This window comes from Zalophus californianus, chromosome 2 (genome assembly GCF_009762305.2).
Source record: "Zalophus californianus isolate mZalCal1 chromosome 2, mZalCal1.pri.v2, whole genome shotgun sequence".
Taxonomy (NCBI): Eukaryota; Metazoa; Chordata; class Mammalia; order Carnivora; family Otariidae; genus Zalophus; species Zalophus californianus.
The window spans coordinates 188,524,088-188,537,800 of NC_045596.1; the positions used below are offsets into that span (position 1 = coordinate 188,524,088).

A 13,713-nucleotide genomic window follows, 5' to 3' on the forward strand; every position below is an offset into this window, starting at 1 on the left:
TCCATCCCCCCCCTTTTTTTTAGATTTTATTTACTTATTTGTCAGAGAGCAAGCACAAGCAGGGGGAGCAGCAGACAGAAGGAGAAGCAGGCTCCCTGCTGAGCAAGGAGCCCAATGTAGGACTCGATCTCTGGGATCATGACCTAAGCCAAGGGCAGATGCTTAACTGACTGAGCCACCCAGGCGCCCCTCCATCCCCTCACTTTCAATCAACAGTTATCTTTAGGTCTAAAATGAGTCTCTTGTAGGTATCTGCTGCCTACATTCTTGGTGATTTAACTTGTCCTTTGTTTCAGTGAGTGACCTTTCAGTAATTTTTGTTTTGCCATTTTAGAGTTAACTTCTGTAGCTTGAAACAAAAGAACTCTAACCGATAGAGGCACTCAAGAAATGGTAAGATGGGACAACTTTGGTGTTAAGCCAGTTGACAAATGACAACAAGAGCCCTTAAGTGGGGACTTGTGAGTCATCAAAATGATGAGTTAGTTTGAGGCCCCATCTGATAAGTGCATTTTGTACCCTAAACTCAAGGAAAAGTAAAAATCAAATCAATCCACAAAATACAAATATTTTCTACCACTGAATCACTGAGGCAATTCCAAAGAATATGCTTCTGGAACAAAAGGCAATTCCAAAAGAGGCGGCCTAAAAATGCTTTGAAGGCGGTAGACTAATGAAATACAGATATTCTTTCCAAATAAAGATACTTTTTCTTTGAAGCACACAGAATTTGTGTTTTGTAAATTTGCTGTTAAAAAAAAAACATAACTCTGATTTTAGAAGTATACATATTATCTGGAGCAAAACCTGTGCTACCATGTTCCTCATGAACACTTCCTTTCACCTCTTTAGGATACTTGCAATGAACTATTAGATATTTAAAGTCAGCCAATGTGATTTTTCAAATGCCTAGGATGTATTTAACCATTATGGCTATAAAGAATGTCCAATCATGTATTTTAATAATTATATATGCCCTTTGGCTAGTTGTTCAGATATAAATGTTACGATGTATCTGGGGCATTTGGCTGGAATCAGTGAAGTTTGCGACGCTTGACCTCAGAGTTGTGAGTTCGAGGCTCACGTTGGGTGTAGAGATTACTTGAAAATAAAATATTAAAAAAAAATTAAGGGGGCACCTGGGTGGCTCAGTTGGTTAAGAGACTGCCTTTGGCTCAGGTCATGATCCCGGAGTCCCGGAATCGAGTCCCGGGATCGAGTCCGGCATCGGGCTCCCTGCTTAGCAGGGAGTCTGCTTCTCCCTCTGACCCTACCCCTTCTTGGGCTCTCTCTCTCTCACTCTCTCTCTCTCTCAAATAAATAAATAAAATCTTTAAAAAAAAATTAAGATGGGGGGCACCTGGTAGCTCAGTTGGTTAAGCATCTGACTTTTGATTTCCATTCAGGTTATGATCCCAGGATTCATGATCCCAGGATCCTGGGATCGAGCTCCACGTTGGGCTCCCCACTCAGCAGGGAATCCACTTGTCTCCTTCTCCCCCTGCCCCTCCCCCTGCTCTCTCTCTCTCTCTCTCACTCCCTCTCTCTCTAAAATAAATAAGTAAATCTTTTTAAAAAATAAGATGTATCTTGCTCAACAATGAGAAGTTGACATTTGACATTAGTGAGATCAGTCAGGCAATAAGTAAAGGAAGTTAAGGCACGGAGCACTTATTTTGTAGCTCTTACCACACCCACCAGCCTCATTATGACAAAGATGCAATTCTACTAGCCCCCAAAGAAGTCTTGAAAAACTCAACAATTTGTTTGCCACTGTAGCTATTACTGTACTTCTGTTATTTGACCCTTAAGAGAAAGTTCTTCTTATTTAAGGATACTTGGAGGAGAGAGAGGCTCCCTTATCAGACTGTAAGGATTAAATGGCGGAGAAACTACTTGTGATCAGACATCATTTAAAATGGGTATATCCATCTTAATTACATCAATTTATTGAGCTGCACTGCAGGGCTCATTTTTAAGCTATACCACTTTCCATTCTGCATCTTGCTCAGCAGAAAGGCCGTCAACACTTGTCATTTATGAAGTTAGAAGGCCAACATTCTTAAAATAAGTGGTGGTGGTGGTGAATTCGAATCTCTATAAGGTAGGCAGAATAATGGACCCCCAGGTACCATGTCCTAATCCTTGGAACCTGTGAATATGTTACATTACATGGCCAAGGAGAATGAAGGTTGCAAATGGAATTAATAAAGTTGAACAGATGATCAACTCATCAGATGATCTTAAAATAGGGAGATTATCTATGTGAACCTAATGTAATCACAGGGGTCCCTCTAAGTGGGAAAGGGAGGCAGAAAGAGTGGAAGAGTAGGTGGAGATGTCAGGGGCAGCAAAAAAGATGTGACAGCAGAAGCAGGGTCAAGGTGATGCCATTTGAGGACTCAACCCATCATTTCTAGCTTTGTAGATGGAGAAAGAGGGTAAGGAGCAAGGAATATAAGCAGCCCATGGAAGCTGGAAAAAGCAAGCAAACAGGGGCGCCTGGGTGGCTCAGTTGGTTAAGCGACTGCCTTCAGCTCAGGTCATGATCCTGGAGTCCCGGGATCGAGTCCCGCATTGGGCTCCCTGCTCGGCAGGGAGTCTGCTTCTCCCTCTGACCCTCCCCCCTCTCATGCTCTCTCTCTCATTCTCTCTCTCTCAAATAAATAAATAAAATCTTTAAAAAAAAAAAAAAAAAAGCAAGCAAACAGATTCTTCCTCAAAGTCCCCAGAAGGGAACACAGAACTGCCAACAACTTGATTTGAGCCCCTGGAGAACTGCATTAGACTTCTAACCTACAGATTTGTATTGTTTAAGCCATCATAATTGTGGTAACTTTTTATAGCAGCAGTAGAAAATCAATATGTTGTTTATGTTATTTTGGTTTGTCAGTGGTAGGTCAAGATTCAGTGGGAAACTTTGCTTTGATATATGATGGCATGGATTCCCTTACAATAAGGGATAGAATTTTAAATTCTAAAAAGCCACCGAAGTTTACACAAAATTCATAGGTCCATTGGATGGGAACAGAGTTGGTTGAGCTGATCTTATATTATTTTCTATATACCAGCCTTTCCCCTCCTGCTTTAAACTGACAGAGATCAAAAGGGGTCAGCGGGGTTCCTGGGTGGCTCAGTTGTTAAGCGTCTGCCTTCGGCTCAAGTCATGATCCCAGGGTCCTGGGATCGAGCCCCCCATCGGGCTCCCTGCTCCACGGGAAGCCTGCTTCTCCCTCTCCCACTCCCCTTGCTTGTGTTCCCTCTCTCGCTGTGTTTCTCTCTGTCAAATAAATAAATAAAATCTTCAAAAAAAAGGGGGGTCAGCAATTTTCTCTTTCACTATTCTCCCAGAACCAACATCACACTGAAATTTATGGGATGTCCAACTTCTGAAGTACATACTATCTTCCGTGGTTTTAGAAAGTAAAATTCTTAAAACCTTCCATTTATGTTAGCTCACCTCAGCAAAGCTAATGACCAAGAGAGAATTAATGGAGCAAAGAAACAGATCAAAGGAAAACTGAGAGGGATGGGGGGTTACATCGAACGTGCAGAAGGAAACCTGATAATTAAGGCACATTACCTGTCTGTAGGAGAGAACAGAGAGCAGACTCTCAGTGTTATTCCATACCTGAGCTGACATAATTCTTCATCTGCCTAATTCCTGAATTGCCCCCAAGCTTTTTGAATAGAGGGGGAAAAAAATCCTTAACATAACCCAAGTAGCCTTGCTTCACCTGATACGATTTGATTTTAGGCTATTGTCTTAAAATAATTCTTCCTAGAGAAGAATGTGTCGGGCAAAGTAACTCATGACCAAGTATGTATAAATAGTGCCCGCAGCGTGGTCAATACTTTTAACATATGCTACTCCCAAGAACAGTTTGTTAGAATTTATATGTTACCCATGCTTCATAGAACCACTAGCATTTCCAATTATTTTTTAAAGTAAGATTTTTTTTATGAAAGATTTTTTTTTTTTTTTATTTGAAAGAGAAAGAGAGCAGGAGCAGGTGGGGGGAGCAGAGGCAGAGGGAGAAGCAGACTCCCCGCTGAGCAGGGACTCCTGAGGCAGGGCTCCATCCCAGGACCCCCAGATCATGACGTGAGCCAAAGGCAGAAACTTAACCAACTGAGCCACCCAAGCGCCCCTTAAAGTAAGATTTTAAAAATAAGTTTATTCATATAGCAATTTCACGGATTCCAAAAAGGGTCACCTTGTCCCACAACTCCAAGCGATATCATTCACTGTATCAAATGACACCCATTGTATTCCATGTGAATGATGCCCCTGGTGTGGTAAAACTAAGTGGCTCTGGATTTAAGGTCCTGATGCCTTCCGTATTTCTTAATCAAGCCCTCTCCGGATCTCCTGGACCCTTCCAAGTAGTGGTGCATTCTTTGATTACAGACAGGATAAACAAGGCAGGCTCACTAAATGAAAACTCTTACTCCCACCTCCACATTACTGCCAGTCGAAGTTCATGCTATAGGCTAGAGATCAGGACCCACAGGTCTCAGAAGCCTGCTTCCCCTCTTTACCCTTCTCCTCCTCAAAATCTACCAAGGCTGGAATGAGTGGCTTTTTACTTCCTTGCTATCCCTGGTATGGACTGCCCTAAAGTCATATTATCCAGAATGACTGCTAGGGAATGTGAATTACGGCGGGAAAGGAACAAATGTTTTCAAAATAGGATCTTTATCTTGCCTATATCCTAGTTATCTTGATTGCATTGAGTATTTTGAAATGAAAAACAAGGACCGAAGGTGCACATACTTTACCCCATTGGTTTCCCAACTGCAGATTACTGAGAGTATCTGAGAACTCCCTCATTAAGTATGGTCCACTATCAGTGCACACAGGTAAGATCACCTAGAAATGCTTCCCTGGACATCTATCAATTTTTATTTCATGAGAACCATTTTTTTTAGTGTACAAAAAAAACCTTAATTATATACAAATGGTGAAGAGTAATGAGACAGGATTCATAAGGTTATTTGTTTCAACCACTGATTGCATTATTGATTATACCATCGCCTCTGGGAATTGTCCCTTTGAGTTCTACGAATAGAATGTCTAGAAAATATTTTCTAATGACTATTTCAGATACATACGTGAGCAGTTTCCTTTAAAGTTTACTTCTTTAGAAGCTTCCTAATTTAAATAGTCAAATAAAATTTCTCAAATTTTCCTCAAAGTCTGATTACACTTATTTTCTGGAACATAGGAAACAAAGATCATGGGACAGCTTGTCTCACTGGTTTTTCACATTCACTGCCCCAAATTAGAACCAAGTCATTGCTTAGTCTTCTGTGAGAAACTGGCTTGAGTCCCTGCTTCAACATACACTAGTGCTGTGATTTGAGGGAAATAATTCGAAATGATCATCAGGTTGTCGTTTGTAACACAGGATCAACAATACCAACCCACCTCATGGGGTTCAGGGAGGCTTAAATAAGACCAAGGTAGGGGCACCTGGCTGGCTTAGTCAGTACAGCATGTGACTCTTGATCTTGGGGTTGTGAGTTCAAGCCCCACGTTGGGCATAGAGCTTATTTTAAAAACAAACAAACAAACAAACAAAAAACCTTGGCTAACCAACAACATATTGTAGGCACCAAATAAATGGTAGCTACTCACATGAGAGCACTTGCAGTGCTGATACAGTTTTATTTTGTGAACTAGGTAATGTTATATGGACATTCAATTAATCATTATTGGACTTTATGGATCTCCACAATTATACTTCACAATAAAAAAGAAAGGGTAGCTATTTTAGTGTTATTTAAATGTTAATTTATGTGATGGTCCCTTACGCTTTACCAGAGTCCCTAATTACAAAGTCTACTTGGTAGATTGCGTAAAAGCAGAGTAGTTCCATTTTGTAGTAAACTGGTGACTTTTCCAATACCTGTTGCAGGAGGAAGTGAACTACACTGGGCCTCATGGTGGTTAAACTCCCTTCTGCTCATGGTCCGTAGAGATGCTGCAAGAATTGAGGAAGGTAGAAAAAATTCATTGGTGGCCACCCTCCTTGAACTAAAGTAGTTCTTCTCCTATCTGTTTTATACACACAGGGCTCCCATTTTTCTGAGGATATATGGTGAAAGGAAAGTTTGAAAACCACAGATTACATATTCAGAACTAGGGTTTTATCATTTCAGTGCCCAAGCCCTGGTAAACTGATTTACATGACAACTGTCATAAGGGAAACACTAGGCAATTCTTATCCTTTTGGCATGTCTTTAAATTCCTTTTCAAGTGATACACATTCTGCTTCTATAGAATAGTTTTATAGTTCAGTGTATTTACTGTTTATGTTGCGATAGTTTGGTTGCTTCCTAATGACTGCGAAGCTGGATTCGGATTCTACTCATGAAAATTCCAAAATCACAAAAGGTATTTGATTGCTTCCTGTTAAAGTACAGGCATATGAAATCTCTAGTTTTCAAATGAATGTCCTGTATGTACCCATTCCTCTTTGATATTACATTTTTTCCCCTTTCCAAGTTAATCCATTTAGTTTGGGACTTTTTCTACCAACTTCTCATTTTTTTGCTCTATAAACAGCAAAGGAATAGATAAAGAAATCGACAAATGAATGTTCATTTGCAGGTAATAATCCTCCTTCAGTCTTTTTTTTTTTTTTTTGAGAAACAGAAAAGTAGAGAGAGGTTAAAGCTGGGAATACAGAAAGCAAAATAAAAATGAATGGTTCTATCTGGATTACAACCAAGGTGCATTCAAGAAAGCCAGGGAAATGTGAAATTTCTACCAATATCTTTCTTGTGGAGTAGGGGGGAAATTAATGGGCTTGACAACCCCTGCACTTCTCTATTTTTGTTTAAATGGTAAAAAGCTACAAAGAGCATTTCTATTCACTAACTACATTAAATATATATTTTTTAAAGTCATGGCTGAAATGGGATACCCAGAGATGTGCCGGTGAAGTGAGTCAACGTAGGACTTTAGCACAATTTTTGAGGAAAAAGTCTACAAATTCCCCTTAAGCTACAATACAATTGTAGGACTGACCTGGTTCCCAGTTGATGCTGGCTTTGGTTACCTTCTCACTGCCATTACTCGGGGATCTAAACAGCAAGGAGAAATGTGTACCAAAAAAAGCTGCACTTGGTAGGAAAAACGATGGTCCTTTCATACATAAATTGGAGCAGGCTTTTTATATGTATTTTATTTTATATAGACATGTATATATAGACATGTATATACATGTGTATATGTATATAGTACATATAAAAAGCCTTGGGGGGGTGCCTGGGTGGCAAATTACACTTATCCTTATGACGATAACCCTAGCCGATGGAAGCAGTGGCAGGCCCCCAAAATTTGGGTTAAAAATTCATGACACCATTCTTCAAAGTCAACTAACTTTACCATTAAAAAATCCTGACTTTAGCACCATCAAGAAAAATCAGTTTTAGAACATCATCTCACCTCAATTTAAGGATGAAATTCAGTATTTCCCATCTTGATAATTTATTCACTCAGTGCAAGTGAGCAAGAGCATGAGCAGGGGGTAGGGTCAGAGGGAGAGGTAGAAGCAGACTCCAGAAGCAGGCTCCTTGCTCAGGAAGCCCAATGCAGGGCTCAATCCTAGGGCCTTGGGATTATGACCTGAGCCAAATGCAGACACTTAACCAACCGAGCCATCCAAGGCACCCCTTTAGGGCTTTCTTTAAAAACAAATTGCAGGGGCCGCCTGGGTGGCTCAGTTGGTTAAGCGTCTGCCTTCAGCTCAGGTCATGATCCTGGGGTTCTGGGATCCAGCCCCACATTGGGCTCCCTACTCCTCCAAGAGCCTACTACTCCCCTCACCTCTGCCCCTGCTTGCGCTCTAATAAAATCTTAAAAAATAATAAAAAAAAAAATTCAGTTGTACCCAGAAGGGCTAATTCCCCAGTTGAGGATATTCAAGACATGCAAGTAAAAGGAGAAGGTTTAAGAAACCGAAGAGTTCCTGGTGCACCTGGGTGGCTCAATTGTTAAGCGTCTGCCTTCGGCTCCGGTCATGATCCCAGGGTCCTGGGATCGAGCCCCGCATCGGGCTCCCTGCTCCGAGGGGAAGCCTGCTTCTCCCTCTCCCACTCCCCCTGCTTGTGTTCCCTCTCTCGCCGTGTCTGTCAAATAAATAAAATCTTTAAAAAAAAAAAGAAACATAGAGTTCCTGATGTGACTCATTCCAAGGAAATGAGGCTTTGGAAAGATGTTCTGTCACTTGATACAACTGGTAGAAAACTAGAGTCTCGGGGACTTTTGGAAATGTTAGCATTTAGAGAAATGAGAAAGGTAACACAGTAAGAGCTTGTGCTGTGCAATCAGTTATGGGTGGGAATGCATTCTTTGACCAAATTACTTTGTTTCAACTGAAGAAATGGCCAAATGAGAATAGTTACTCAAAGTTGTGAGGAAATGAGCATACATACATAGGCAATTAATGAACTACAGTATATTGCACTGTACTGGACAGTTTAAATGTATTATCTCCTCTAATCCTCATTGCTCTTTGAGACAGCCATTAGTCCTACATTACAGGTGGAAGTCAATATTCTGTATTACAGATGAAGGTTAAATTCCCAAAGGGAGCCAAGATTCTATCTCAAGAATAACAGATTCCTACCCAAAGCTTGTTTTCTTCTGCACTATACTATCCTGAACGATTGTAAAATATGCATTTCTCTCATATCAGGGATTCTTTACATTTTTATTATTTTATAAGCTTTTAATAAGGCCATAGCAAATAAATGTTTATAAATTAAACGGTGTTTTTACACTAAGCAACTTCCAATTCTACCATATCAAAAGGTTACTATAATTCAAACTATACTAACTTGAAACAAGCCAATTTAGGAAATTAGCAAACCACCTAAATTAGAAACGTTACAGAAATTTATCCTTTGTAGTATTTGGCTCACTTTCCTGGGAATCATTGTCCCACAAAATAACACATTCCAAGACTTAGGAAAGTAATCAGAAGTGCTTTCATAACATTCATGTTATCGCTTCTCACAACATATAGTCAACCCATTTAGAAAATATGGACTTTGGTATCTAACTGAAACATCCTCAAAACTGAATCATTAATATCTGGTAAAAACGAAAGCTGACCCTTTCAAGTACGTATCCTTGTCTAGTTCTAGAATGTAAAATAGAAGTATCCTCTGCATACTTAAAATTGTGCTACTTATGTTCAATTTTCCTATTCCAATACAACTAGCATATAAAAAGGTCATTTCTTCTTTCTTTATACATCATTGCCACCACTGCTCCATGTGCAGCAGCTAGACAGAAGAAAGGCCATCAAGATAACATTTTGGGCCAGAGTTTGGAGAAAAACGAAACAGAACATACAATAAGAGTAATAGTCGGAATCACCTAACAGACACAGGATTCCATTTCATTACTAACAAATGTAATTCAACTGAACAAGCTCATTCGAGCTGCACGTGGTTCTCCATTGTTCCCAGTATTCGTCTAGATTTGTAAATTTAAAAAACCATCCAGTTCAACTAGTTCTAGATTTGCAAACTGTAACTTCTCTATCCATAAAAAGTTGTCTATCAGCTATGAAAAAATTACCTGATTGTAATTTATAATGACCAGTAGTGGGAAGCCCATTTGCAGGAATTGGTTCTGACTTAGAGGTGGGGGAAAAAAAACACGACTTCTTGAAAAGGTAAAATAGCTTAAAGCATTTAATATCTAAACAAATCCATCTATTAATAGTAGTCACAAAATATGCTTAATATAGAAACCCACATTTATGTCTTTAAGAAAAAGTGTAAATTTTATTTTACCTCAAACATAAATTAACCCACTTAAAGAATCTGCAGCGGTCAAAATCATGGTGAATTTTAAACAACTTCAGAATAAAATAACCTTAAGTACTTTATACTGCTTTATATCTAAAAAATGCTTACAACTTCTCATAAAAATAGTCTGAGGCAACTATTTTTTCTTTTATTCCTTAACAGACATGTTCAACATTATGGGCAACATTCTTAAAACCTTAAGCTTCACAGACTTTCAGACATTCAAATACTATGGTCCCCTTTTCTTTGATGTGGTTTATTCAGCTAGGAAAAAAAAAAAAAGGCATGGTAGACAATTTAATACATTTTCACCAAATTGAAAGTAGTACAAAAGTTTTAAGATTCTACAGAACTACACATCGTACCTAATGGATCATTAAAAATAGAAGACAGTATTTTCTTCAGCAAATAAAACAGCATACTGGTATGCTGTTAATGCATACTTTTTAATATGTACTGTCATTCATAAATTATTTACAACTTCTACTGTGTGAAGAGAACTAGAATGTAAATTTTCTGCAAAACTGGAAAAAAGCAATACAAAATTTGTGAAAGCCTGTGTTTTATATTATACAAAAGTATGCCAGTTTTTCTCTTCAAATACAGACATGATATGCAGTGGTATTTTGGACATATTATAGTAACTCTTGAGGATGTTTTAATGCTGGCGGTAAGTTTACAGGCCTTGACTCTTCATCAAGGAGTACCAGATCTTCTATTTCACTGCCTCTGTATTTCCTTTTACATATCTTTACCACTACCTTCTTCTTGAGAAATAACTTCAGTGCTTCTCTTGATGCAACAGCTTTTGCATTTTCTTTGCTTTTTCCACAGCCAGTGCCCAAATACACAGACTTGCATCTCAATTCACAAACAATACTTTCTTGAGAGCTTTTATTTTGAGGCAGATCTGCCAGTTCTTTTAGCGGAACAAAAAACACATCCAGTGTTGCCTTCAGAGCTTCAATAGCTGCATTTAGGAGCTCGCCATGATTCACACTGGGACTAAAGCCACCAACAGCTACCAACTTCCATGCCACCGTCTTATACAGTCTGTTGAAAAAAGGTTGTTTCTGTTTCACGTCTTCATTGGTTAACTTGCAACAAGAAAATCTGACAGAACTCTCACTTGACTGTGAAGTACTTTTAGAAGGCAACTGTGAGGTGCTAGTCTGAGAACTACTCTTAGAAGCCAGCTGGGACACACTGGCTAAGGAAGTGCTTTTGGAAACTAGAGATCCACTGGTTTGGGAGCTGCTCTTGGACGCTAACAGTGACGCAGCTACCTGCGAAGTGCTTTTGGAAGTCAGCATCGATGTACCTGTCGATGTGCTGCTCTTGGGAGTTAGTAAGGATGTGCCTGATGAGGAACTATTTTTAGAAAGAGATGGTGAAACACTTGCCTCTGAACTAGTTTTGGAAGTTAACCCACCTGACGCTGTCTCTGAACCAAGTTTAGAAGACAACAGTGGCAACTCTCCTTCTGAGCTTCCGGAGGAGCCCAACAAAGGCACCTCAATCTCTGAGATGCTTTGAGAAGCTGAGACTGACGAGCCTTCCAAAGCACTCTTTTTCGGTGATCCACTTTGCTGTCTGGAATCAGTAGATTGGGTCACATGACTATTCACACTGGATTTCAACAACGAAGAAACAATCGATGCTGAACCATGTTTCTCTGGAGCTTCTGATTCAGAAGCTTTTCCAGACCCTGCCGCTGTTACCTGAGAGGAAATGCCGCTGCTTTGGCTGGAGAGAGACCGATCTCCATCACCTGTAGAGCTATTCTGACTTGAGGTGCCAGAGCTTCGAGTGGAGTTCCCACTACTCTCTGATTTCGTAGCTGGCCCTGTACATGCTGAGCTGTTTTCCTGCTGAGCTGACGCACGTTCTGTTTTGGCAGAAATTTTTGCATGATCTTGCTCAATGGCAGAATTGTTTTTTCCTTCGATGATTCGTTTCTTCGCTGGCTCTTCTACCCCTTCTAAAAAGAAGGAAAACAGACATGTGACTAAGTCTAGCTCATACATATCAGCTGAAAATTTACAAGACAGATACTTGTTAAAATAAAGACACAAGGCAAAAATATTTCAGGGCTAGTAATTTCTTTAAAAAGTGTGGAATAACTTCATTAATTTCTTAAAACAGTGTTGAATGACATCATTTAATTTCTAATATTAAAAAGATCAACAGCATAGACAACATTTGACACTTGAAAATCTAAAGCAGTCAAAGGAAACTATCAAAATCAGGGCCTAAAACACACAGACACATAATTTAGATTTAACATTCCAACTTGATTAATAACATTGTAAAAATTCTGGCTTGTTAAAAAATTAGTAACAGCAATTCCTAATGATATCAAACTTATGTTCTAAACTCCTATGTATGTTCACATCTATGATCTGCTAACCATTGCTACTCGATATCCCTCTTTTCTTCACCTTGGCAACCAGTTCGTCTCTTGTTGTATGGATTGGAGCATCTGTCACTTTGATGCCTTCAGCCATACTAAGTATTTTATCCATAACTTTTTGTGGGTACCTGAAAAAGAAAAAGACACTTTTAAAAAGTGTTTTTTCTAAGCTCCTATTTCGGGTGTGCAAAAACAGGCCACAGGAACTGCATTTCCTGGTTGTAATCAAGAAAGTCTACCAACCGCCAGGAACTTTCTGTTTCCTGGAACCCCAGAAACAAATGCTCCAGGGCCTGGGAGGCGGGGTCCTTCCTCACCAATCCTTAGATTCGGCGTCCACCACGAGCGCGTTGTCAACCAACAACCCCACCAGCCGCCCCCCCCTCCCCCCCGCCCAACCGGAGTAGGCTGTTAATCATGTCGGCTTTTGGCAGAGACGCCCTTCTCACCCTTAGAGGGCAGCCAGTCCCGCAGATTCCCGCGCTTCACAACTTCCCCCTCCCCGCGGAGGCTCCGGGCCCCAGTCCGGGGGCGGAAGACAAAACGCGGAGAGCTGGTCAGGGACGCTTCCTCACTCACCGGCACCCGAGGAAGACGTGGTTCGCCCAAGCCATGGAGAAGGAGACGAGCTGCTGCAGCTGCCGACTGCGGGTCCCGCTCTCGGCGTCGGCAGCGTCCTCCGCGTTAGCGGCGGCATCGCCGCCAGCCGGGGCCAGGTCCCCGGCGTTGCGGAGCAGAAACTCTCGGCGGTGGCGCCAGTGTTTGTCAGTCTCGCCGTCGCAGCGCAGCGCCTCCACCCAGGCGGCCACCCGCGGGTTCTGGCTCAGGTACTCCGACACCTCCTGCGCCATGTTGGGCCTGCAGGTCGCGGAGGCCGCGAGCAGACGCTGCACCGGGAAAGAGGCGGGGTGCGCGGGTGCGAGCGGCCCTGTCACTGCGGCCTGCACCGGCGGCCCTCCACAGAACGCCCCTCGGGAGGCCCAAACGCCAAACAACAGCGCCCGGAGCAGCTGAACCGCCCACTTCCGCCCGCCGCCGGCTCCTTCCCTTTTATAACCTCGCCGCCGCCGAGCGCCCGCGCGTCCTTCCGGCGCGAGCCGGCTCTCCCAAGACGCTTTGCGGCGCCCGGGCGGCCGCGACGCCGCGGCCGGGCCCGGCGACGGGGGGGGCGCCCGCGGGGGCGGAGCGGGGGGGGGGGGGCGGCGAGCGCTCGCGCCTCCCCGCCCGCGAGGGCGGGCTGCAAGTGGGTTCGCCCGGGGCGCCCCGGTCTCCGGCGCCCACCTCGACGTTCCGGCTCGGCTTTGTGACGCCGCGCGCGCTCCCGCCGCCTCCCTCCCTCCCTCCGCGGGCCCGCCGCGGCGCGGGGCGTGGAGGCCCGGAAGGCCGGGCCGGCGGAGGGCAGCCGGGCCGGGGCGGGCCAAGTGCCCGCGTGCCGCCGCGTCCTCGCGGACCCCAAGGCGCGGGTCGAA

General features: G+C 42.5%; 1 protein-coding gene across 2 annotated transcripts; it reads right to left on the reverse strand.

The window, feature by feature from the left end:
- Positions 1-9,687: 9,687 nt before the first annotated feature.
- Positions 9,688-13,467, reverse strand: LOC113925722 (CDKN2A interacting protein). Of its 2 annotated transcripts, none has more exons than XM_027600314.2 (3): positions 12,824-13,452; positions 12,242-12,372; positions 9,688-11,812 (listed from the first exon to the last, which is right to left on the reverse strand). In XM_027600314.2, the coding sequence occupies exons 1-3, from the start codon at positions 13,093-13,095 to the stop codon at positions 10,467-10,469; spliced, it is 1,749 nt and encodes a 582-aa protein (XP_027456115.2). In that variant the 5' UTR covers positions 13,096-13,452; the 3' UTR covers positions 9,688-10,466. The 2 variants fall into 2 exon arrangements, with proteins under 2 accessions (XP_027456115.2, XP_027456116.1); XM_027600315.2 differs by having other exon boundaries at positions 11,676-11,812; positions 12,273-12,372; positions 12,824-13,467.
- Between the last annotated feature and the right edge of the window lie 246 nt (positions 13,468-13,713).